The sequence below is a fragment of the Tachysurus vachellii genome, chromosome 5 (genome assembly GCF_030014155.1).
Source record: "Tachysurus vachellii isolate PV-2020 chromosome 5, HZAU_Pvac_v1, whole genome shotgun sequence".
Lineage (NCBI taxonomy): Eukaryota > Metazoa > Chordata > Actinopteri > Siluriformes > Bagridae > Tachysurus > Tachysurus vachellii.
In genome coordinates this window covers 31926685-31952067 of record NC_083464.1, presented here as the reverse complement: position 1 = coordinate 31952067, position 25383 = coordinate 31926685, and the positions used below count along the sequence as shown (strand labels likewise).

Below are 25383 nucleotides of genomic sequence, written 5' to 3'. Positions count from 1 at the left end.
GAGCAAAACACATAAGCTAAGGGAAAGAAACACAGATTAGTATCTCATCTGTTTATAAGTGTTCTGAAGACAAATTACGGAGATGTTTGCGTCCTTGTTATGTTCTAATGTCATCTAGCTACGTTATTATTAATCATGAACTGTATAAAGATCGTTTGGTAGCGTACATCACATAGCTTCGAGATGTGGTAGGTTTCATTCAAATGCGATCAGCTTGGAACACGGAAATCCAATGTTATGAGAAATATACGTAGCTGTCCTTTAGTTCTTTCCTGCATCTGAAAAGGACCGGTTCCTGCTGAATTAAAGCAGACGGATGGAAGAAGCGCTCATTAACACAGATATGAATAGAGGCGTTTGTTTCTCAGGTCACTGCATATATCAGGCCACACCTCTGGACGGGACTGAATGACGTCCCTTTTCTTGCGTACTTTGATGCATTCTAGGTGTTAACACACACACAGATACACACACACACACACACACACACACACGCACAGACCTTAAATGTGTTGGTGATTGAAGTTTATAACTTTATAGCTCATGCACTAGAGACTATTTCCATAAACAGTGAATGAACATCTCGTGTCACCATAGAAACCTTTTTACCCCAATTGTTTTTTTTTTTTTTTGGCAGCTGACATAAAAGTACACTGTAAAAGAAAAGTATGAGGAAAAAGCCCATTAATATAAATCTTCCCTTTGGAACTACTGAGAGCTGCTTTTACAGGAAATAAATCAGCATTTTGAGATGAATCATCAGATTTGAGCATTCGGCTGTACTGCAGAATAACGTGATGCTGTAATCCGGCATAAAATCCTGCTCGGTATAAAATAAACGCTGCTCAGTGTAACAGTGTGTAATGTTATAATAGTCATGATGGCATTGACTCACCTCGAGCTGAATATAAGTGCATGTGACATTCTGTACAATGGGTTTCATTTGTATTGTGGCAGATGTGTGTGTGTGTGTGTGTGTGTGTGTGTGTGTCAGTTCAGAGGTCGCTGTTACAGAGGTCAACGCAATGTTTCAGATCACAGGCTACAACAGCTGAAAACGTATTGTCACGTCAGCCTCTGTTTTTTTACAGACCTTAAACTGTCAAGTGTGCAATGCAGCTATAAATCCAGATCAGTGTTCACTGTGCTGTGCAGCACCACATGGATGATAATATGATGATAATAATAATCCTAATCCTAATCATTAATATGCTGCTTTTCCTGGTCTTATTCCTGGTCCGGATGTCTGTGGTTTGAAGGATATATTTGTTTATATTTTACATCCAATCAGGTTCATTAGAATATCGTGGGTTCTCATTACTAATCCATAAGCCATTTACTGTACTGTACATCCACAGAGCCGATGCGCACTAGATGTTTTTCCCCGACACCATTCAGACATTGTTGACATCCTGTAGGTCTTTTTTTCCCCAGTATATTATCCATGTTGAGAAACCGTGCACATTTTACACTCCAGGTGTAAAGACCCTATTACAGTATCAACCATCCCAGAAATAAAGCTTCCAGTTTATCAACTTCCAAAAAAAAACACAGGGTTTATTTGAGATCTGTGATTTTAACAGAGATCATAGAGGTTGTTAGAATGCAGAACGACTTACACAAGCTTTACATAAGGTTCAAGTTTGTTCAGCTCAAAGGCTGCAGCATCGAAGTTAAAAAAAAAAAAAATCTCCCTTCTGAGAAGAGATAGAAAGAGAAAACTGCGCAGTCAACTAAAAATAGCTGTGCAGTGTTTGGTTCAGAGTCTCTGGCGTCAAAGCATACAGTCTCACACTATAGTGTACGTACTGTGTATGAGAAGACGTTTGGGGCGTACTCTTAAATATTCATACAATAAAGCGGCTTTAGATATACTGTATGTGGGTCTAGATCTAGATCCCTAATGAGCAAGCCAGAGGTGACGGTGTGAAGGAAAAACCTCCTGAAAACACATGAGGTAGAAAACGTGTCTACAGACTCTCGAAGGGTCTCGATACCGTTCAGGAACTACTGAATGTTGCACTGTAACCATGGCAACGATCAGAGATAACAACTTGAACGCAGACTATATACAGTATATTTACTTAGTCATTAGTCATGGGTTATGGTTACAGAACAGCATAACACCCTGTCACCATGTGGTGAGTTGAACGTCTTGAGTGTTTTGCGGTTCTTCTTCCACCTTGTTAATTATTTTAGAATATCTGCCATTTGTATGTATCTCATGTATACTCAATAATACCGCATAACACTTTAATATGAATGCATTATTTAAATTGCAGCATATTCACCCCTTACATACTTGTTTCCAGACACCCTCTCTGTGTCAAGTAATGAAGGGGGAATATCAGGCAGCGCCACCCTGCAGCCAGGGCACCTGCATGGCTCGCCCGGTGCCAAGCGTCCCGGAAACACCCTTCGCAAGTGGTTGACGAGCCCAGTACGGCGTCTTAGCAGCGGTAAAGCAGATGCACACGCTAAAAAACTCGCACATAAGCACAAGAAGAACCGCAAGAGCGGCGAAGCGCAAAGGGACTCGGACGAAAACGCGGCGACGCCACAAGACGAGACTGTCGAGGAGGTAAGAGGCCAAGACAAAAATGAAAAGGCATGTCGGAAATAATCTGTTTTTAATTCATCTAAGATTAGAAAAGGCTAATGATTAGATTTCCAGAAAAAGAGACTGGGTGATGGGGCACAGTGGCTTAGTGGTTAGGACGTTCGCCTCACACCTCCAGGGTTGGGGGTTCGATTCCCACCTCCACCTTGTGTGTGTGTGTGGAGTTTGCATGTTCTCCCCGTGCCTCGGGGGTTTCCTCCGGGTACTCCGGTTTCCTCCCCCGGTCCAAAGACATGCATGGTAGGTTGATTGGCATCTCTGGAAAATTGTCCCTAGTGTGTGATTGTGTGAGTGAATGAGAGTGTGTGTGTGTGCCCTGTGATGGGTTGGCACTCCGTCCAGGGTGTATCCTGCCTTGATGCCCGATGACGCCTGAGATAGGCACAGACTCCCCGTGACCCGAGGTAGTTTGGATAAGCGGTAGAAGATGAGTGAGATGAGAGACTCTGGGTGATCTTTAGAATATCTGTAGAATAATATGTAAAATACATAAAATTTCTAGGGGGCAGGACTCTTATGGGACTTAATTCAATGACCTTTGGTAAAGTTATATCAGGGCACAAGGGCTTAGTGGTTAGCACAATGCCCCGCACCTCTGCGGTTGGGATCTGACTCCTCCCCATGCTTTGGCTACTCTAGTTTTCACCACAGTACAAAGCTATTTGTTGTAGTCTTTTGCCATCTCTAAATTGCCCGTAGTATGTGAATGGTTGTGTGATTGTGCCCTGCGATGGACTGCCACCTTGTTTGGAGTGTTCCGTTATTAGGGTCTGTATTTTCTAGGGCTTTTTTATACGACATATTCAAATAGCATAAATCAGCATTTGATTTAAAGCACAGACTCTTTCTCATTTTCCGTCTCCTTTTATACCTCTACAGAGGATGAGATATGAGGGCCTGAGCAGCGGCACACTTTCCAAATCATCATCTTCGGGCATGCAGAGCTGTGGGGAGGAAGAGGGTGAAGAGGGTGCCGATGCTGTGCCGTTGCCACCACCAATGGCCATCCAACAGCACAGCCTCCTCCATCAGGACTCGCAGGATGATAAGGTAACGCACCTCTCCTCCACCTCTAGCACTTATTAAGCTAATTTAATGTATATTTAATGTATAGCAATACCAACATATAGAATTCTGATATGTTTAGGTAGTATATCACTAGTGAATGTATATCACTGTGGAAATCCTGTTTTCATGGATGTGTACATTACATACTTAGGGAACTGATAAAGACTAAGTCAATCAGGCTGATTTCTCTATTGTGGATAGACAACAGAGGTTAAGTTAATGGTCGTGACAGTTTTTCCCAAACATCGCGCTAAAACTTCTATTTTTTTCATCTTTTTCTTCATATACTATTGACTTTTTGTCTGTTGTTTGTTATCCAGTTTTATCTCACAACATTTGGATGATTGTTGTTCTGTGTCTGTTTTGTCTCAGTTTCCATACCTCTCCATGTAGCTTCCTTTTCCAGCAAAGCCAGTCTTATTCTTAACCCTTCATTTTTTCTTAATCCCTTATTCCTTTCATTTCTTTAAATGCCTTGAGTTTCTGATTTTGTTCCTTTGCCCATTGACCAAGGTTTTGATTGGTCAGACCTGGTCACAGCTAAACCTAAACCCTATTGGACCAAATGTCCCCTTCCCTTTACTGGAGTATTTAAAGCATGTACCACAACATTCAGTAGGAAATCATGTGTACTACCAATACCTGTATTTCCATAAACCTAAAAACCTTTCAAATCAAGCCCCAACCTAAACCTTGTAATTGACACCTTATTGGCTAACAAGTCTCGGACCCGGCCACTGTCCCACCTTGATGAACTGCAACGGTGAGAATCTGTTTACTCTGGACTAATAAATGTATAGCAAGTTTGATAAACATGATGAACTATTACAAAAAATTGTGTGTTGAGTGTAATGCCAATGACTGTTGGAGACAGCGGTTCTGATCATGTCAGCGACATCAACCACCTTAAGAAGCTAATATTAAATTATATGAATTCAATAAATTAGTAGACGGATGTTTACACCCGGGGGGGCAACGGTGGCTTAGTGGTTATCACGTTCGCCTCACACCTCCAGGGTTGGGGGTTCGATTCCCGCCTCCACCTTGTGTGTGTGTGGAGTTTGCATGTTCTCCCCGTGCCTCGGGGGTTTCCTCCGGGTACTCCGGTTTCCTCCCCCGGTCCAAAGACATGCATGGTAGGTTGATTGGCATCTCTGGAAAATTGTCCGTAGTGTGTGATTGTGTGAGTGAATGAGAGTGTGTGTGTGTGCCCTGCGATGGGTTGGCACTCCGTCCAGGGTGTATCCTGCCTTGATGCCCGATGACGCCTGAGATAGACACAGGCTCCCCGTGACCCGAGGTAGTTCGGATAAGCGGTAGAAGATGAGTGAATGAATGTTTACACCCATCTGACTGATCCCAAACCCTGCCCAAACTTGGTTACTGTTGATATCTAGGACAGGTCAGGTTTCTTGATTAAGCACCTACTACAAAGAATAATTGATCTGATTTAAGGTTAAGGATTTAAAAATAGACAGTGTCATCCATATCTCTGGCAAAGCTAACCATAGCAAGAAATCCAAGACAGCAAAAGTGTTTTCTCGGTAAATGACAGCTGCCCTGTGAGGCTGGTTGTCAAGTGTATCTGCAAAAGTGCATGCTTACCCCCTCAGTTTGTAGCTGACACATGAACGACTGAGCAGACAGAACAAACTTTAGCCAGGTTGTCATTAAGTGACACTCATTAGCAATCCAATCCAAAGCAGACTTTGTTTGGGGTTGGCTTTTGTGGCACAGTGGTGCAGCAGGTAGCATTGTCCTGATCCCTAACTCCATAGTCCCAAGGATCAGGTTTCATCTGATGCTCAGGTTACAGTTCCTCTGCTTTCCTCTGCCAGTGGCTTGGCATATCTAAATTCCCCCTAGGTCATGAACTGGCAACCTATCCATGCTATATTCCCATTTGCTTCTTACACCAGTTGCTCCGGGAAAGACGTAGGATAAATTATAACCTTGACCAGGATACATCACTTACTGAAAAATAAAAAAGAATTGCTGTAATAATAATAATAATAATAATAATAATAATAATAATAATAATTGATAAATCGAATGTAATCTAATATAATATAATATGAATAAAATAATATAATGAACCCCCCACTGCACTCTCTGTGTCAGGGCTTCATGTGTTTCTCCCTTAAATGATGTCTACAGAATGTCCTGGTGTACCACATACAGTACTAAAAGCTTGATTAAGGCAATATTGGATAGCAACGATTGCTAAGTGGTGCTTGGCAGGGCAAGAAAATAAGGCAGGTTTAGGAATGGGTCAATTTCAGACCCTTACAGTTACCTCTCTACCCTCAGGCTTCACGTCTTCCCGGGCGGCCCAGCAGTTCAGAAACCCCCAGTGCTGCTGAACTCGTCAGTGCCATTGAAGAACTTGTAAAGAGCAAGATGGTATGCTGTGTATCTTACTGTATATTGTGTAAACTTAATTATTTTCCGTATCCAGTTCTGCGACTCTACTCCTCTTTTCTCTGTATTATCTTTTTGTCTCCCAGAGTCTGGAGGATCGGCCAAGTTCCCTCTCAATCGATCATGTGGACAACAACAGTCCCTCCTGTAAACCTTCAGATAACTCCCTGCTCTCTTCTTCTTCACCCGCAGAGGAGATGGATGAACGCAAAACAAGCATACTCAAAAAGCGCCAGTAAGCACCTACTGGGTGCTTATCCCAGGGTTAACTAGTAGGGATGTGGTAGCTCAGTGGTTAAGGTGTTGGGCTACTGAAGGTCATGGGTTCGAACCCCAGGTCCACCAAGCTGCCACTGCTGGTCCCCTGAGCAAGGCCCTTAACCCTCAGTTGCTCGTCACTCTGGATAAGGGGGTCTGCTAAATGCCATAAATGTAAACTAGTCCTGTTCATTTGAGATACAGAATCAAAAGTCCAGGGCAGACCTGCCAACCTTTATGCATTTTGTGTAGCAGATACGCATTTAGACATCAAAGTACGCTGCTACGATTTGTCACTTTAAAATACGCATTGTAAAAAACCATTGATGCCTTTGAGTTCAACTGTCTGTGCATTTGCGCACCAGGCAATGCGCCTATGGGTGGAACCGCATTGGGCAGCAACCTGGGAAAATTATTCGACCAATCATAGCGCCAGTTTAAAACTCTTCAACGCTACAAGCGGAGAGCCGTCAAAACGAATGTGGTTTTCATCTGTCTCTGTCCGTCTTCAATTGTTACTGACTCCTGTAGATCACATCTGATGGACATCAGATTTTTTTTTGTGAAAAGCAGGGAAATAGAAGCAGAAAGTAGAACTGATGAGGGACGTATTATTATATGATCAGTCAGTCAGAACCATAGTGAAGTCTAGAGTCTCGCATTGTTGCTGAGAAAATTAACACATGTATGTGTTGTCAGATATGAAGTTACTGTTTAGTTCATTAGATCTAATTTATGCCAATACATAAAGAGTTGTTAAAATAGTATGCAGATATTATTATACACAAACGATCACGCACATAACGTTATACTCTTTATTTTAGTTACTACTCAAAAATCTTTTCCAAGGTTGGCAGGTCTGCCAGGGGGCTACGACACACTTGGTTTAATGTACTGCTTGAAATAGTGGTTTGAAAAACATTCTAATATTTAGGTTAAGGTTATCCAGCAAATATTAATACTTCTTTAAAGTACACAGTATAATCATTTAGCAAATGTTATCTAGCTTGCTAACAAACCTGACCACTAGTTCAAAGTAGTTCTAACCCCATCTTTACTGAATTAAGATGCAGATACAGTAGCTTTAATGAGATATACTGTACTGTACTGTCTATTACTCACCACTCATCAGATCATAAATCAGGCCTGGATTTAGATTAGTCTTTCTGCACTAGGTGTATTACAGATTTTTTTGTCAGTAAAGTCTGCTGCATGTTTCTGGTGAGGTTCTGAGAGAATGATTGTGCAGAATGTTTGGATGTCCTTATTTACCCTTGTCTCTATCTCTTTGCAGCTATGTACTTTTGGAGCTGGTTGAGACAGAGCGAGACTATGTTAGAGACCTGGGCGCGGTGGTGGAGGTAAGAATGAGGTCAAACCAAAGGACTGTGGTGACTAGAATTAGATTCAGAGGTCATCTGATCCCTGTTAGCACTGGGAAAGTATAGGAAGCTGTGTGTAGCAGGATGTGGATAATTATACAGTCAAGCGTTCGGTTGAATCCGATGACTCATCCTTTTCAAACCTCATGGACATGTGTGTAGTTTGAAAATGTCACAGAACTGTCTCACACAGCCATTCTTATGTGAAGGCTTGGAACAGGAAGTGAACTGCTGGCTGTGGGTGGTGCCACCTCCTCAGATGTGCCACTGCATGCTTGACGTCTATTCCATTGTCTCCCTGGTAACGACGTTCTTGGACTCTCCTTGTCTTTTCAGGGCTACATGAGCCGAATGAAGGAGGAGGGGGTTCCAGATGACATGAAGGGCAAAGACAAGATTGTGTTCGGAAACATTCATCAGATCTATGACTGGCACAAAGAGTAGGTCCAACATGCTGGCACACAGTAGTGGGTTTTCCAGCCACCTGTATATTTTACATTTTTAAAGATGCGTGTAAGGAATCCTCAGAGGAAGGTAAAATAATAGATCCCTTCACATCCTAGTCTCCATGGCTACAGTGGATACTGCACATGTCTTTATTTTGGGCCAACGTTTGCAGACAGTGTGTTCAGATTTTAAATATTACTGTATACCATAATTAGCACGTTCGCCTCACACCTCCAGGGTTGGGGGTTCGATTCCCGCCTCCACCTTGTGTGTGTGGAGTTTGCATGTTCTCCCCGTGCCTCGGGGGTTTCCTCCGGGTACTCCGGTTTCCTCCCCCGGTCCAAAGACATGCATGGTAGGTTGATTGGCATCTCTGGAAAATTGTCCGTAGTGTGTGATTGTGTGAGTGAATGAGAGTGTGTGTGTGTGTGTGTGTGTGTGTGCCCTGTGATGGGTTGGCACTCCGTCCAGGGTGTATCCTGCCTTGATGCCCGATGACGCCTGAGATAGGCACAGGCTCCCCGTGACCCGAGGTAGTTCGGATAAGCGGTAGAAGATGAGTGAGAGAGTGAATTGTACCTGATGTGGATCCAAACTGTGTAGAGTTTAAAAGCATTACAGAGCTTTAATGCCTAATGAGGATCTGTATGATTTGGCTGAAAATCTAGATCCATCAGATCAGTTTTACTTTAAATATTGTGAAAGTTTGTTTTGTACTTAATGTAGATATGCAGTCTTTAAGCACAACTTCCCCGATACATGTTTTTTTTATTATTAATCTTTCCGTAGCTTCTTTCTGGGTGAACTGGAAAAGTGCCTGGACGATCCCAATAGGCTCGCACCCTTGTTCATCAAACATGTACGTATCACTTCCCACTGGGCTTTTACATCTTAGCGGTAGCGCATGTTGCTGTCATAAGATTATTTAAATCTTGTTTATCTGTATACACACATTTGATATTTTTTATCTTGATAATGTCGGATTGTTTCACAGGAACGCAGATTACACATGTACATCGTCTACTGTCAGAACAAACCCAAATCTGAGCACATTGTATCCGAGTACATAGACACGTATTTTGAGGTAAGAACCAAAGGACTGAATCAACACGTCATCTATTCATGATTTTTTTTTTTAATGGGACCTGCTTGCATATCGAAAGTTTTATGTCTTTTGACAGGATCTAAAGCAGCGCTTGGGCCACAGGCTGCAGCTCACAGACTTACTTATCAAACCTGTGCAGAGGATTATGAAGTACCAGCTTCTGTTAAAGGTGAGGGGTGTCATTCTGCCTCATACACTCTTACTGTGGTGCCTGGGGATGAGACGTAATGATGTTTTATAACACTGCTATAGAATGACTGCGTGCACTGACATCGGAGACTTTTATAGACAGTTAAACTAGTATGTGACGTTTGGTACATTCACAATTACAGAAGCATATAAAACTTAATACTAGAAAGGAAATAAACCAAGATAGAATCTCAACTGCGATACATAATTAAATGCATGACTTATAGAAGTAGGTGTCTTGCCGTTAATTTGCTCTGACGGTTTGTTGCTTATTGCAATGAGATGAAATCTGCTCATTTCCTGCTTCAGGATTTCCTAAAGTTCTCCAAAAAGGCTTGTACTGATACAGCAGAATTAGAGGTACATTTTCCTTTTCATTACACTGTCTCACCCTTGAGTCTTTTTTTGTTTGTTTCATTCCATAAAAAGCTGTATTTTGTATCCATGTTTTACAGAAAGCAGTGGAGGTGATGTGTGTTGTACCCAAACGCTGCAACGATATGATGAACGTGGGACGTCTCCAGGGCTTCGATGTAAGTCTCTTTTACCATTTCACCATATCGTGGCTGTCGGGCGGAAACCTCGTATGTCCAAATTTGGTCAATTTCATATTTTTTCACATATGGATGCTATTGCTCAGTCCCCACGTGGGTCTGTTATTTTTACAAGTTATTAACCAATCTAAAGTCTTGAAAATAGCTTGAGCACAAATCTCATAACTCCATTGGACACTTCAACTGTCCACCTCTTCCTCACTCCGTGTGAGAGCTTCACGGCATATTTCTCCTCAAGAAGAGTCGCAACGAATCAACACGTCTTCTGAGGTAAATGTCTTCAAAACACTGGGCTCAAAGAAAAAAAATCTTGACCCCCGCTAGTTCTGGTGCTCGTCTGAGGACAGGAATTTAGCGCAAGACAATCCACTGCAACACGGACTAAACCCTGTGTACTGCAGATAAGGTACGGCGTTTTTTTAATGTCCTGAAAAATACGAGGATTCCGCCTGACAGCGACGATATGGATGAGTTTTTCAGGCGGACAGTTTGTTGAGAGATATTGAAGCCTTTAAATAAATGATTGCAAAGGGCTCTGTTGATGTACACGAGCTTCATTGCTGTGTGATCTTGGTTCCAGAATCAACAAATTCCGCTAAGATAATGAAACCACCAGCATAACACTCTTCAACCATCTCAGGCTCCTCAGGGCTCCTCGTATTATTTATTATCGTGTGTAAAACCTCATTTGAGATTTGTTCTGATTTTTTTTTTTTTCCGTGTGTGGTTAGGGTAAAATCGTAGCTCAGGGCCGGCTCCTCCTCCAAGACACGTTCATGGTGTCAGATCAGGACTCCAGCCTACTCTCCCGGGCCAAGGAGAGGCGCGTCTTCCTCTTCGAGCAGATCGTCATCTTCAGTGAGCCTCTGGATAAGAAGAAGGGCTTCTCTACTCCAGGCTTTCTGTTCAAAAGCAGCATCAAGGTGAGATTTTTTTCGTTGGCATGTTTGATGCATAAAATATTAACCAAACCATTGGCAAATGGAAACGTCCAATCGCAAAAGACATGCAGCTGTGTGGGTAAAACACTGTCTGTATGCTGGTTGCCAATACGGTTACACAACATAACACTACACTAATAAACAATAAACAGATAAAATGCAGGACGTGTCACTTTTCAGTATGATTTTAAACTTCAATGATTTGGAAAATGAGGTTTTGTGTGTCTGTCGGTTGCAGGTCAGTTGGCTGGGTCTGGAGGAGATTTCAGACAGCGACCCCTGTAGGTTCACTCTCACATCGCGGTCATCCACAGGTGTCACAGAGCGCTTCGCCCTTCACTCATCTACCCCGGCCGTGTGCCATACATGGGTACAACAGATCAGCAGCATCCTGGAAAACCAGAGGAACTTCCTCAATGGTAACACACTTCTATATAAGGATTAGGGCACAATGTTTTCAGCAATGCATTCTATAGCAAGGGTCAAATACAGATACGTGCTTCTTATTCTAGATTTTTATTTAAAACTTTGTTTTTCTGTTGCACAGCACTAACGTCTCCCATCGAGTACCAGCGGAACCATGTGGGCGCAAGCACTTCCAACCCAGGCACCAGCGTCCCCATGGGCTCCCGACCTCGTGGATCCAGAATTCCACAACCCATGCAGCCCCACCCCCCATCAGCATCAGGTACGTTCCCTGAGACGTTCGGGACACACCCGCTCGAGGTCCCCTTGAATGATCAACGAGAGGAGACCCGCTCAGTTCCTCGACCTGCTGTGTCCCCAATGTCCCTCGCTTTATCCAGACCTCGATCAGGGCTTCCTTCACCACTAATCTCGCCTTCTACAAACACCCCGAGTTCATGCCACTCTAGCATCAAAACCTCCTCGTCCTCCATTTGGGCTTCAGTTCCAGAGCAGAACCAGAAGCGCAAGGAAACGGACCGGGTCAGCACATGCTCCTCAGCCAGCGAGCACTCCCTTCACAGCAACGGGGTAAGGACCCGACTCTCTCCTAACCCAGGCTTATCTTTGGCTTCCTACTAACCTTCCTTACGGGATGTGTTCCGAAACCAGAGAAATTCCTTGCTGGCTAAAATGGCCTAAGCTTGTCTTCACCCCACTGCTAAACTGGAAAACGCTTGGCTTCTTCAGTGTTCTTCAAAATTCTACACGTCTGTCCTCTGCTATTTGTACTTCTACTGTAGAAAGATCTCAATCCAAGAAAGCAGTCTAACCCGTACTAACATTCTTCTTTTGGCTGTTTCTAATCAGTCTGCTGCCACTGTTGCTTTGAACAAACCTGGAAAGGTGTGAGATGCCATAAAGAAGAAGATGCCGTTAAAGTAAAGCTGCTTAATGAAGAGAAGCTTCCTGACTCAACTGATGCCTTGCTTTCATGCCACTAAACATTCTCTACATGCTTTATACACGCAAACACACAATATACAGTATGTCAACTCTATATATTAACACATTTGTTTCTGTTTCTTTAATTTGGCAACTATAATTTACGATGGACTACAATACAATAACTATAAATAAAAGAAACAGTTTGGGGTGATTTCACAATAACGGTGCTAATTAAAGGTGGGGTCTCCGATGTTTGAGAAATGCTTCAGAAAACTGAGTCGGGCCGAATAATAAACAAATCAAAAACAAAATTCAAAACGAACGTGTAGCCAATGAGCAGAAAGGGGCGGGGCTTGTCGATATGGGCGGAGAGAGTGTTCAGTGCGCATGTGTGACATTAGCAGAAAGCGGTTTTAACATTGACATGGAGGATAAAAACAAAGAAAGAAAGAGAAGAAAGACTTACGATAAGGTAAGAAGTAGGACGTGTTAATATAGGATCAGCTTTCCAGCGCTGGAGAGAACTGAAGGAGCAGGAAGTTGGTCACATATTCACAGATTGGAGTTTCCTGAGTCAATAACTCCTGAGCTAAACACTGTTACTACACAAATAACACCTCTTTTCTATCGTAGTAATGTAGAGACGCAGCTACAACCGTGTTTTGTGTAGTAACAGTGTTTAGCTCAGGAGTTATTGACTCGGGAAACTCCAATCTGTGAATATGTGACCAACTTTACTTAAGACGCCGAGGCGCTTTTTTCCTTCTCGATAGGTGAGTAACGTTGGTTTTGTTTTGTTACACAGAACTAATATATGTCTTTGTCCTTTACATGATTATGTTTGTGTGTCATTTTTGCTTGTTTGTTTATCTACAATCGTGTTGTTCTTCACTTCAGCTATGATAAAGACACATTTCTTTCCGTTAGTCGTCTGGGTTACGTATGTACGTGTGGGCGGAGCTATCGATACAGGGGTGGGACCCGTTTGGGTTAGGGGCGTGTTTGTTTTGGTGATTTTATATGTCAACATTGGCTTTCAAACATCGGAGACCCCACCTTTAAACCGTGTAGCTCTTTTGTGTTAATTATTCACGTTGGGGGTTTTTTTACTGACAAAGTAAAAAGGTTGAAGGTTTCATCAATCAGCATCAAAATATCATTCCAAAGAAAGACAACAGAATTAAAATGTCTTCAGGAAATTTAGACGATGCAACTCGGAGTATTCTAGACGTATGCGAATGTGTTCATGTAACAGGTTGAGAGATTAGAATTGGATTAAAAGAAATGTAGATTTTTATCTAGAATAATCTAAAAGACCCACAGAACATGATGTCTCAAGTATTTTAATGATACCTGTGTTTCAAATGTATTATAAATTTGTAACTATAATATCAGAGAGATAAAAACGGCACTCCAACTGTGAGATCACCCTCAGCTAAGAAGCATTTACACACAATACAATTCCCCCCTTGACCGAGATCGTCGTCAGACGTTTGCGGTGTAATTTATTCCTCATATTAACGAGAACAATAAGCTGTTGTTTGTCTGAGTTACACCATTTATACACAAAGATTTTTGTAATTATCTCACTGTATGAGACAACGTTCAGTTCTACAAAGGAAAGTTCCTTCTAAGACAATCGTAGTTACTCAAAGCGTCCAAGTCGGGCTTTTAGACCGGTGCCTTTAAAGAATACAGTGTTTGCTTATAAACCTGAAAAAAAAAATCAGGTCTAGAAAATGCAGACTGGAGAAAAGAATTTTTGTATGTTGTAGTATGAAGTAATATTAAATTAAATAGGTAAAATGGCAGAACGGCGTGCATTAACATGAAGATCTAACAGAAGTCTATGGTTGTTGACATACAGTACAGTAGTTGGGACAATGATAAATACCCTGGCTGAAGACAAGCTCAGACACCGATGACTGAATTCCTCTCAGTGTGATTATTTACTCCTCCATCCATACTACAGCAACCATAACAAGCTACTTATGTTTGTAGACAAAGTAAGAGAGCGTAGTGAGCATTGATGCTCCCTGGTGCAGTGCATTGAGGTATTGAGACGCAACCCTTAACAGGGCCCTGATCATTAGCCTGGCTAGTGAACTAGATAACTTACTTAGACCCATCCTAGGATTCTATGTGAGACACCAAGCATGTCTTCAGACTAAATATTGAGTCAGAGGAACATTGTGTGAACAAACCAAGCTGATATTTAGTAATGTTCTGTGTATGTTGTGCTGTCAGAGTGAAAGCAGCAGCAGCAGCAGTAGCAGCGTGTCCACCATGCTAGTGACCCAGGATTACGTGGCTTTAAAAGAGGACGAGATCAGCGTGCATCAGGGCGAGGCTGTGCAGATCCTGGCTTCCAACCAGCAGAGCATGTTCCTGGTTTTCCGAGCTCCCACCGAACAGGGCCCAGCAGCAGAGGGATGGATCCCCGCCCACGTCCTAGGTCACACCTCCATCCGTGCTTCTGACTACACCAACAGCACCCTAAAGTATGCAAAATGACCTGCTGTGTATTAAATTCTACTTAAAGTTAACTATATATTACAAAATTTTAATGTGAGGTTTCCGAGTCCGTCCATGACCGCGAGCACAACAAAATGACCTGCTGTGTATTAAATTCTACTTAGAGTTAACTCACTCACTCACTCACTCACTCATCTTCTACCGCTTATCCGAACTACCTCGGGTCACGGGGAGCCTGTGCCTATCTCAGGCGTCATCGGGCATCAAGGCAGGATACACCCTGGACGGAGTTAGAGTTAACTATAGATTACAAAATTTTAATGTGAGGTTTCCGAGTCTGTCCGTGACCGCGAGTACAACAACAGCAAAAGGTGTTTTAACATAAACATGAATAAATGTGTCCCAGAATAAGGGGATAAAAACTTATATAGAAATTGAGTAGATACGTTTTCTTCATTATGAAATTCTGTTTTGAAACACTATTTCCTCCGGGTACTCCGGTTTCCTCCCCCGGTCCAAGACATGCATGGTAGGTTGATTGGCATCTCTGGAAAATTGTCCGTAGTGTGTGATTGTGTGAGTGAATGAGAGTGTGTGTGTGTGTGCCCTGTGATGGGTTGGCACTCCGTCCAGGGTGTATCCTGCCTTGATGCCCGATGACGCCTGAGGTAGTTCAGATAAGCTGTAGAAGATGAATGAAAAGTTTGACATGCAATTTTTTTGCATTCCAATATCTCGCTTTCTCATTAAAAACCCCAGGAAGTCATCGTCTTGGCACACAGCGTTGCGCATCCGCCGCAAATCCGAGAAGAGAGAAAAAGAGGGAAGGAAAGAATGTCGGCAGGAGAATAAGGTTTCTGTAAAGGTATTCATGCTTTTGTTCAACTTCATCTTTATTTAGCTAATGATTTTATACAATCCTCTAACATTCACTTGTTAACCGAATACAGGACTTCAGGTACAGTAGTGTTGGATATTTAGTTTCTTTCTCTGCCACACATCAGAGAAAGGGTGAGATGTTCAAGTTAGTGCTGCAGCATATGATAATGTGTAAAACTTTTCTTTTCTTTTTTCTCTTTTAGCTTCTAAATCCAAACTACATCTATGACGGTAGGTCCGATGACATAAAATTGTTAATAATGAATAATAAGAAGAAGATGAAGAAAAATAAAGATGAAGACGGCCAAACTGATTCTGTTTCTCTGTTTGGTGTCTCAGTTCCACCAGAGTTCTTGGTGCCTCTGAGCGATTTGGTATGTGAGAGTGGAGACAGCGTGACCTTACGCTGTAAGCTCGGAGGTCAGCCGAGAGCCTTGGTCTCCTGGCGAGGACCAGATCAGAGCACAGTGAGCGACGGAGGACGATACACACTGACACACAGGTACACACACAGACACACAAGTCACATAACTCATGCAGCTGTAATTCATTTGTAAATGTTTGTCTTGCAATTACACGCCTTGTCCATTAGGTGGCTGCAGAGCTCAACTGAAGAGCTGCATGTATTTTTTTTTCACCATGCAGTTATTATCTTCTAATCTTCTATTTCCTTCTTACTCCACATGATCCCTGGTCCAGTGAGATATAGTGTTAAGTAAATACATAGTATTTTAGTATCTAAACACATAGTTTCCCTCTTATTCTTATAAGAACTTTGTTTTCTTATTGCGTTCCTTTTCTACAGACATAGAAGCAACTCTTTGGTCATTACTTCACTCTATAGTAACAACATATTTACCACATCACACGCATCTACATTTGACTTCCATGCTGTAAAAGGAACTACCAACGAATCACTTAGCCACAAAACCTATTCTCTAAAATTTCTGATGTTCTCACAATAATATTTTTAAAGACGTTTCTCGCTTCCTCCTTCTGTCCGTCTTCACAGTGAGACAGGCGAAGTGACCCTGCGCGTTTCACCCGTGACACCAGAGGACGGAGGGACCTACACCTGCACCGCCACTAACGACGTCGGGACGGTCACTACGTCCGCCTGCCTCAGAGTGCAAGGTGCGGGTGCTTTTGATCGTCACGTAGCAAAAAACAATGGTTATGATTTTAATGTCATAATTAATTTTGGCCTGACTGTCACCATGGTTACGTATTTATATCTAACATTAGGAGATGCAAAGGCGTCCTCAGAAGTCAGATGTTCTTAAACAGAAAAGCCAGTGATGGAAAGTGTTAATGTTGGCCAGTTTCTGTGGTATAAAAGAGACGACAAAAACACTTTAGAACATTCTGCTACTGGAAACTAATTACCTTTGGCATGGTGACAGTAAGTCTACTTCATGTCAGGCCACATCACTGGGTTTCGTCTTCAAACCCAGGCCAAAGTGTGAAAAGTTAAGAATAGTCCACCAATCAGAAATCTCCAGCTCATAGCAGTGGTCGGACAAAGACAAAGACGAACTCTAGAACGAACAACATGGACTCTGTGGTGCTTCAGTGTCGAACTGATGACTGAAGGCAACTGCAGTGTGGATCAACAGGATGGAGTTCACCAGTCTGCAGTGGGAGGAATTCAGTCAGTTCCCTGTGCTCAAAGCTCAAAATAAAATAAAGCATTAGCAAAAGTGTCTAACCGATGTTTGAACAGGAAGTTACCAAAATAAATGCTCTAATTCTGGGCAAATAACGAGATGGTGTTTTACATCGTGTTGACATTTAGCTAATGGAAACCTTCAACAGAAACACGTCTGCTTGCAGAACATTTCAACCACAAAAGGAAACTTGAGAAATAAATAAATATATTTCAATTTATATGTCGAAATGCACAAAACGATTCAAGTAAATCTCTTATTCAAGATCTAAAACATTCTGTTTCTATACGTCTGTGAATCTGCTTTGAGACAACGTGAATCGTTAAAAGTGCTATAAATAGAATTTCCTGACACTAGTTAATTAGTTAGTTAAATAATTAGTTAAGATGGACGGTGTCTCTTTTTTTTTGCAAAATTTCTAGTAAATGCGTAGAGGTGGATCACCGAGGGTGAAGCAGTTCTGCATTGCCTTATGACTGCTTAACTGCTTTGCACAGGTACCTACGGTGATGGAATCATCTGGAAGGAGAATTTTGAGTCGCTCTACACTGACGTGATGGAGCTCGGAAGGTGAGACGAATCGAATCTCCCTTTTGACAGAAGCACAGTCAGGCCCAAAGTCTGAAGACCACACAAATTGTCAGTGTGTTGCAAGTGATTTACAATGAATATTTGCATGAATTATGTCAAATGCAAAGTAGCCATAGTAACCAATATTTCAATCGGGTTCTCACTTGTTAGTCCAGATGAGTTTGTGCCTCTAAGATACTCACTGAAGAGTCGATCTCTTACACTAAAACTCAACACATGCCACTTTTCCATGTTCTGTTCGAAGTAGCCTCCCCTTCAGTAGTTTGGTCACTGTGAGGAATGATTGTGTAAACCTAGAGAACAATATCATTTTCCAGGCTACTGTAAGTTAAAGTGCTAAATGAAGATATTTGCATGGCCCTGTATTTTACATGCCGCTTATTTTAACTCAGGTTACAATTTTTATGTATTTTGTTACCGTGTCTCCAGAGGTAGATTCTCCGTGGCTAAGTGGTGCGAGCAGAAAGGTTCACGGCGCTCGGTGGTAGCGAAGCTGGTGAACAAGAAGCTGATGCGCCGTGAGCAGGTGATGAGGGAGCTGAACGTGCTTCGCTGCTTGCAGCATCCCAACGTGGTGGGCCTGCTCGATACATTCGAGACCACCACCAGCTATGTGCTCGTACTGGAAATGTAAGAACTCCAAATCGCTCAAGTTGACTGATTTGGTCATCGTTTTAGTCTCAAGACATGCTAAAGGCAAAGGCCGATAAAAGTGAGTGTACATTTAGGTTTGTAAAATAGTACAGAACACCTCCAGGGTCAGGGTTCGATTCCCGCCTCCACCTTGTGTGTGTGGAGTTTGCATGTTCTCCTTGTGCCTCGGGGGTTTCCTCCGGGTACTCCGGTTTCCTCCCCCGGTCCAAAGACATGCATGCTGTAGTGTGTGATTGTGTGAGTGAATGAGAGTGTGTGTGTGTGTGTGTGCCCTGTGATGGGTTGGCACTCCGTCCAGGGTGTATCCTGCCTTGATGCCCGATGACGCCTGAGATAGGCACAGGCTCCCCGTGACCCGAGGTAGTTCGGATAAGTGGTAGAAGATGAATGAATGAATGAAATAGTACAGATGGATGTGTAGTCTCAGTATGTTAGCAGTGCAACATTATGTTATGTGTAGAGCCATTAAATGAGTGAGTGAGATAAAGCAATAAACATGAATGACAGGCAGCACAGAGAGACAGAGAGTATAAACTGGCAGACTGAGAAAAATACAAGCAACAAGTGAACACAATCAGCGAGAGGACGGATCAATAAGACAAATAAGTAATTTGTTGTTGCTCTGCAGGGCCGATCAGGGTCGTCTCCTGGACTACATTGTGTGCTGGGGCAACCTGACTGAGGAGAAGGTGGCTCTCTACCTGCGGGACATATTAGAAGCTTTACATTACCTGCATACCTGTAGAATAGCTCATCTCGACCTGAAGGTAAGGGTCTGATCAGATATTTTTGGTATTTTGTATTGATTATTTGTATATCGTCGCTGTCAGACGGAATCCTCGTATCTCCAAAACCGTTATATTTCAGGACATTAAAAAAACGCCGTACCTTATCTGCAGTACACAGGGTTTAGTCCGCGTTGCAGTGGATTGTCTTGCGCTAAATTCCTGTCAGACGAGCACCAGAACTAGCGGGGGTCAAGATTTTTTTTTCTTTGAGCCCAGTGATTTGAAGACATTTACCTCAGAAGACGTGTTGATTCGTTGCGACTCTTCTTGAGGAGAAATATGCCGTGAAGCTCTCACACGGAGTGAGGAAGAGGTGGACAGTTGAAGTGTCCAATGGAGTTATGAGATTTGTGTTCAAGCTATTTTCAAGACTTTAGATTGGTTAATAACTTGTAAAAATAACAGACCCACGTGGGGACTGACCAATAGCATCCATATGTGAAAAAATATGAAGTTGACCAAATTTGGACATACGAGGTTTCCGCCCGACAGCGACGATGTGTTTGTATATCAAACCAGTTTTAACATTCAACACATAGTGGCAGCTTGGTGTAGATGATATATACCTTAGGATCAGAACCTTCTAGTCTTTGCCATGTCGTGATAACGACTAACACGGAAAATACCTGGTGGCACAATAGATTAAATAATATCTAATATTTCTTTTACAGCCAGAGAATGTGGTGGTGGAGCAGGCATCTGCTCAGTCCATTGTCAAGCTGACGGATTTCGGCGATGCCATGATCCTGTCCTCTTCCCCCTACATCCACCCTCTGGTGGGCAGCCCTGAGTTCAGCGCACCTGAAGTGGTTCTGGGCGAGCCAGTGGCTTTGACTTCTGATCTCTGGAGTGCTGGTGTTCTGGCCTATGTGTTGCTGAGTGGTGCCTCCCCGTTCTTAGACGAGAGTGCAGAGGAGACGTGCCTGAACATCTGCCGCCTGGACTTCAGCTTCCCCGAAGACTATTTTGGAGGCGTGAGCCGAGCAGCACGAGATTTCGTGTGCTTGCTATTACACTCTGATCCTGCCAGGCGACCCTCAGCTCAGGCCTGCCTGCAGGGTGAGCCATGGCTCCGTCCCCGAGCTGCCTCCGGTTTGGTCCGCCTTGACACAGCACGACTCGTGGCCTTCATTGAGAGGCGAAAGCACCAGAGTGACCTGAGACCAATGGATAACCTGAGGACATTTTTAAGAAGCCGGCTGCTGGGTAAGGCATGACAGAGAATGGAGGGTTCTCCCTTAAGTCCTGGTCCTCTTCTATTGAGCGACGTAATGGTGTAACTGATACGGGTTCCTGAGGCAGGTATGAGGGAGCCTAGAGCAGGAAGGAAGCCTGAAGCTCTGAATGTTCCTCGAGGGTGAAAGAATTAAAGGAGCCAACCGGTGACTCTGAGCCTTCAGTCTGAGTGAGACTGCAATTAAGACACAGCAATCATCTCGTCCATCAGGAACCCAGATCTCTACATTTTTTCATGAATATGAAACAAGATTTTGGAAGATGGAGGGAGAATGGAGGAACTCGGATGACCAGAAACCCCGTTATCCTCTGGATAGAATGGAGTGAGTCCACAGTGATGCCCTGAAAATGGAGAAAATTCCAAGCTTCGAAGGAAGAATGCGAGCAAAAATCTTTCCTATATGGAAATCCAACTGGAATCCTGCCCTTTTTAATTTAAAGCCACGTAAAGTGGCATGATGTTCATACACTGCTGCTGCTGCTGTTGCTCGTACAACTGTTACCCAACCCTTGAAATCCCTTAGACCCTGAATTTGGAAATGAATCCAGATCACATCAGCCTCATTTCCATGTCCTCTTTGTACAAAAAAAAAAAAAATGCACAGAAGCACAAACGAGACTTTTTCGAGAGTTTTCTTCTATGAGCCAGTAAAAGGGCAAGCCTTCTGTTTCTGACAGTATTTTGAATCAGGTTGTTGCAGTACTGTATAGCTGTATTCAGGAAAGAATTTTGTATAAATTATGTATAGAAGCACAGCAAAGGAGATCTTTGACGTTCTTTGGAGTACAAAAAAAATGATATATATAAAGCGAGAGAAATGAAACTGGTTCCGCGTCACGCTTCCTGTTCATCCTGGAATTGCTGTAGCTACAGTATGGAATCATCGAACAAGTTTTTATGGAAATACTGCGCGTAAGAGGAACAAATCCGTACATTTTTTTTTTAAATTTCGTTTTTATCCGTTGGAAATAAAGAAACTGTAGCTGTAAAGCTGCACCTACAAACTTTGGATGTTTCAGTATTGTTTTTAATCTGCCTTGTTGATGATTTCTCACCATTACACATTACTTGAATTTCCATCTTAAAGGAAAAATTGACGGGGGGGGTCACGGTGGCTTAGTGGTTATCACGTTCGCCTCACACCTCCAGGGTTGGGGGTTCGATTCCCGCCTCCACCTTGTGTGTGTGGAGTTTGCATGTTCTCCCCGTGCCTCGGGGGTTTCCTCCGGGTACTCCGGTTTCCTCCCCCGGTCCAAAGACATGCATGGTAGGTTGATTGGCATCTCTGGAAAATTGTCCGTAGTGTGTGATTGTGTGAGTGAATGAGAGTGTGTGTGTGTGTGTGTGTGTGTGTGTGTGTGCCCTGCGATGGGTTGGCACTCCGTCCAGGGTGTATCCTGCCTTGATGCCCGATGACGCTTGAGATAGGCACAGGCTCCCCGTGACCCGAGGTAGTTCGGATAAGCGGTAGAAGATGAATGAGTGAATGAATGAACGAGGAAAACTTGACCCTAAACGACTTGCACATCGATCTGTCTGCTTAATGTGAGCATTGATACCGTCCATGGTCTTTTTGGTCAACTTTTAATTTGGTAGGTAATTTTTGACATTCGCTGATTGTAGTGATATTGTCTTTACTTCATCCTTCCTGAAAGACTGCGATCCAGCAGCGCTTTAGTTCGTCTCGATCTAGCCATCATGCTTGTCATTTTATAGATCGCTAACTAGCCTAGCTGCGTCTCTTTCGCTTAGCTCCTTGTCGCGTCCGCTGTTCGCGTTCTTGACTTCTTCTACATTGGATTTCTCATTAATTTGACATTGAAAGCAGCTGTAGGATGATGAGCTAACAACAAACCTGATACTTTAGTAGTTATGTTTGGGATCGATGGAATTTCTTCTTCAATCAATAAATCGCAAATATTCCATCATAAACATTTCCTCGTGTAGTTTACTGTTCATAATAATTAACCTGCTGCTTTACAGTGTCATGACCCTGTTAACATAAACCTTCAGTTATTATAAGAAATTAACAGTGTTCATAATTAAGGCAGTGTTCATAATTCTTTGCGGTGATGTATTTGTTTTCAGATGCTTTTGCGTTGACTGAAACGGCCCTTTGACTTACCAGGTACACAGGAGTGTCGCGTGAATGTGCACTCGTATTCTGTTGGAACTGTCTGTGTGCAATGTTTGAGATTTTAGCAGTTATTTATTGGCAGTGGTGTTAAAACCTGCTGATGCGTGTATAAGCCACTATAAACTCGTCTCAGATGCGTCTCGGTTTGTGGCTCTTTCTCGCTAAGTTCTTTGTGTTCAGTATTAAGTTGTTTGTATTTGTGTCGCACTCGTTTAGATTTGAATGTTACAACTTCTCCTTGTTCTTATACCAAAGTCAACCTGGTTTCACAGTAATGATTACACACAAAAAAAAAAGAATGACGATGCAGGCATTTGTGTAGATTAATCTTTATTTATTGTCTTGTTGTGTATTTTTTTTTTTGTTTTAATTGCTAAGATAATTGAGGTAGTGATACATTCTACAATAATTTCAACGCATTCTTTGAGCATTTTAATATTTGTATAAGATGTATATTTGCATGGATAAACGATGTCTGTCATTCGCTCCTTCAAGATTGTAAAACAAGGCTAATCTCTAATTATAGTTGTTTTAATGTCATTTACTTCCTGTTTAAAGTCCGGTTTGTTGTGATTTTACTGAATTTTAAGCCGTGTTAATAAGCATGGATCAACACAAGGTCGGTTCTTTTGTTTCGTTCTAATTTATTTTGTCCTTATGTATAGCTGTAAAGATTCGAACAACCATGAGGACCTTCATGGCTACATCCTATTTTATACATGCAGTTAAATTCCATTTTGAATGCTTTTGGCTCTCACATTTGTGTGTAAATTTCTTTGTACAGAAACCCATGCCTTTGCACATTCTGTGCTGTATATATTTTATTGAGATTAAACACATAAAAACAATTTATTGGTAATTTTATGCCTGTTGTTTTATTTTTGTCTTGTTTCAGTCGACCGGGATCCATAATATTAATGGGATTAAGATTAAACCAGAACATTGTTGTTTTATGGAAATTACTAATGTGGACCTTTAGCTTGTGTGTTTTTTTTTTATTTTTTAATACCTCCACTTTTAAGAACGTTGAGTTTCCTTCGGTCTAGTTTCATTTCCATTAGTTATTTGTGTTCAGCCTGTGAAAACACAAATTTAAAGACTTTTCAGGCAGACAACAAATACGTTTAAAAACCATACTAGTGTTTTGGTAGCAGATATATTTTATTTTAATCTTTTATTTATTTCTGTTTCTTTTACTTTTTTTAAAAGAAATGATGTTGCTATTTTACTGAGAAAAACAACTTTTGGTCGATTCCCATAACTGAGACAGCTGACGGATTTTTCTAGATCACTACACATTTAATGAAGGTTAGAATGAATTCGTAATACGGCAGAATATTTTTTTATTTTTTTAACTCAACCATTAAATTTTGAGTTGAAATTGTTATTAAGAAACTAAATATAAAAAACATCCCACCAGAGGGTGCTGTTGCTCTAATTTACCAAACTACAGAACACCTAGGATTCACTGGTGGTGTTTCTAGAGACAGTCAGTTAGTTAACCTGTTATTGTCATTTAAAGGATTAAAAGTTCATGTGTTCATTCAAATACCTCTTAAATCTTCTAACTACAGATTCTAATTAAAGCATTAAAGATGAATGCTTTAATGAAGATGAGCAGTAATTAATCACATACTGTAAGACTACATTACTGTTTTCTCAAGTTTAAACAAAAATAGTTAAAGTAATGCAAAAACCTTATGCAGCATTAAGCATTAAGCTGTGTTATTTTAGAATGATTTGTTATACTATATGATGTGAAGTGTTTTGGATGTCTACCCTTTAAAATCTGTGCTGAAGGCACCTTCATGCCTTTTTAGCAGCCTGCCCATAATGTGTACGGAAGTGTGAAAGGTGTGAAAACTGCAGGCAGCCATTTCATCTGTAGATATCAAGATAAGACCTGAAAAAAAACACACATCTGATCTTATCTACACCCTCGTAGGAAAGTGCGTGTGGAACAAAGACACGTATTCTGCTCCAAAGTTCATCTGCAGTGAAGGAACTTTTGTACAAACTATTTCTGTCACTTAATATTGCAGTTTATGTAGATTATAGTCACAATGCATGAGGCTTTGAAACCGGACCTATTAATAGGAGTGAATAATAGACATGTAGAATTTGTAGTAATTTTTATTGTTAAAAAAATAAATAAATAAAGTAGATTATGGTTAGAAAAATATTTGTTGGGGTAGAAATAAGTGTGACACTGGTGTTAATTTCCTAAATCTGACCTCTAACTAAAATCAGAAGGTCAGCATTAATTTATTTATTTTAATACGCAATCAAATCAAACATAAAGTGGTGTATGTTCATAAATATCTACGTAAAAGTAAAAGATGTGTTTTCTGCCCTCATTAGTCTCATTACGTCTGAAGATACCGCTGTGGACGATACCAGTTAGAAAGCATTGAGATGTTTTTGGACTGTAGATGAGGACTCAAGTCTACGTCCATAAAGTGAGAACTTCTGCAAAAACCTTCTGTTAAAGTTAGAATGAATTTCCTGGTTACAAGAAAAACACTGCGTGTTCTTGCTATTTTTGCTCGTACGTAAAGCTGAATTTTAAAAGCACAATGATGGTCGGTTGAGGCTCGCAGCTCTCGGGATCACGTCG

General features: G+C 41.9%; 1 protein-coding gene across 3 annotated transcripts in view; it reads left to right on the top strand.

Annotated features, from left to right (window-relative positions):
- The window catches only part of triob (trio Rho guanine nucleotide exchange factor b), a 110068-nt gene extending 86419 nt beyond the window's left edge, over positions 1-23649 (top strand). For 2 of the 3 annotated variants that reach the window (XM_060871255.1, XM_060871254.1), the window contains 23 exons: positions 2313-2581; positions 3500-3670; positions 5999-6091; positions 6196-6344; positions 7662-7728; positions 8086-8189; positions 8986-9055; positions 9191-9280; positions 9378-9470; positions 9800-9850; positions 9946-10023; positions 10776-10967; positions 11224-11404; positions 11533-11981; positions 14586-14839; positions 15573-15678; positions 15896-15923; positions 16032-16194; positions 16705-16826; positions 17857-17929; positions 18380-18580; positions 19233-19371; positions 20064-23649. In XM_060871255.1, coding sequence (XP_060727238.1) covers positions 2313-2581; positions 3500-3670; positions 5999-6091; positions 6196-6344; positions 7662-7728; positions 8086-8189; positions 8986-9055; positions 9191-9280; positions 9378-9470; positions 9800-9850; positions 9946-10023; positions 10776-10967; positions 11224-11404; positions 11533-11981; positions 14586-14839; positions 15573-15678; positions 15896-15923; positions 16032-16194; positions 16705-16826; positions 17857-17929; positions 18380-18580; positions 19233-19371; positions 20064-20609 — 3689 coding nt within the window. In that variant the 3' untranslated portion in view covers positions 20610-23649. Of the gene's footprint in view, positions 1-2312; positions 2582-3499; positions 3671-5998; positions 6092-6195; positions 6345-7661; positions 7729-8085; positions 8190-8985; positions 9056-9190; positions 9281-9377; positions 9471-9799; positions 9851-9945; positions 10024-10775; positions 10968-11223; positions 11405-11532; positions 11982-14585; positions 14840-15572; positions 15679-15895; positions 15924-16031; positions 16195-16704; positions 16827-17856; positions 17930-18379; positions 18581-19232; positions 19372-20063 lie in introns of those variants that run through there. The other variant, XM_060871256.1, reaches the window with a different exon arrangement.
- The last annotated feature ends 1734 nt before the right edge of the window (positions 23650-25383 follow it).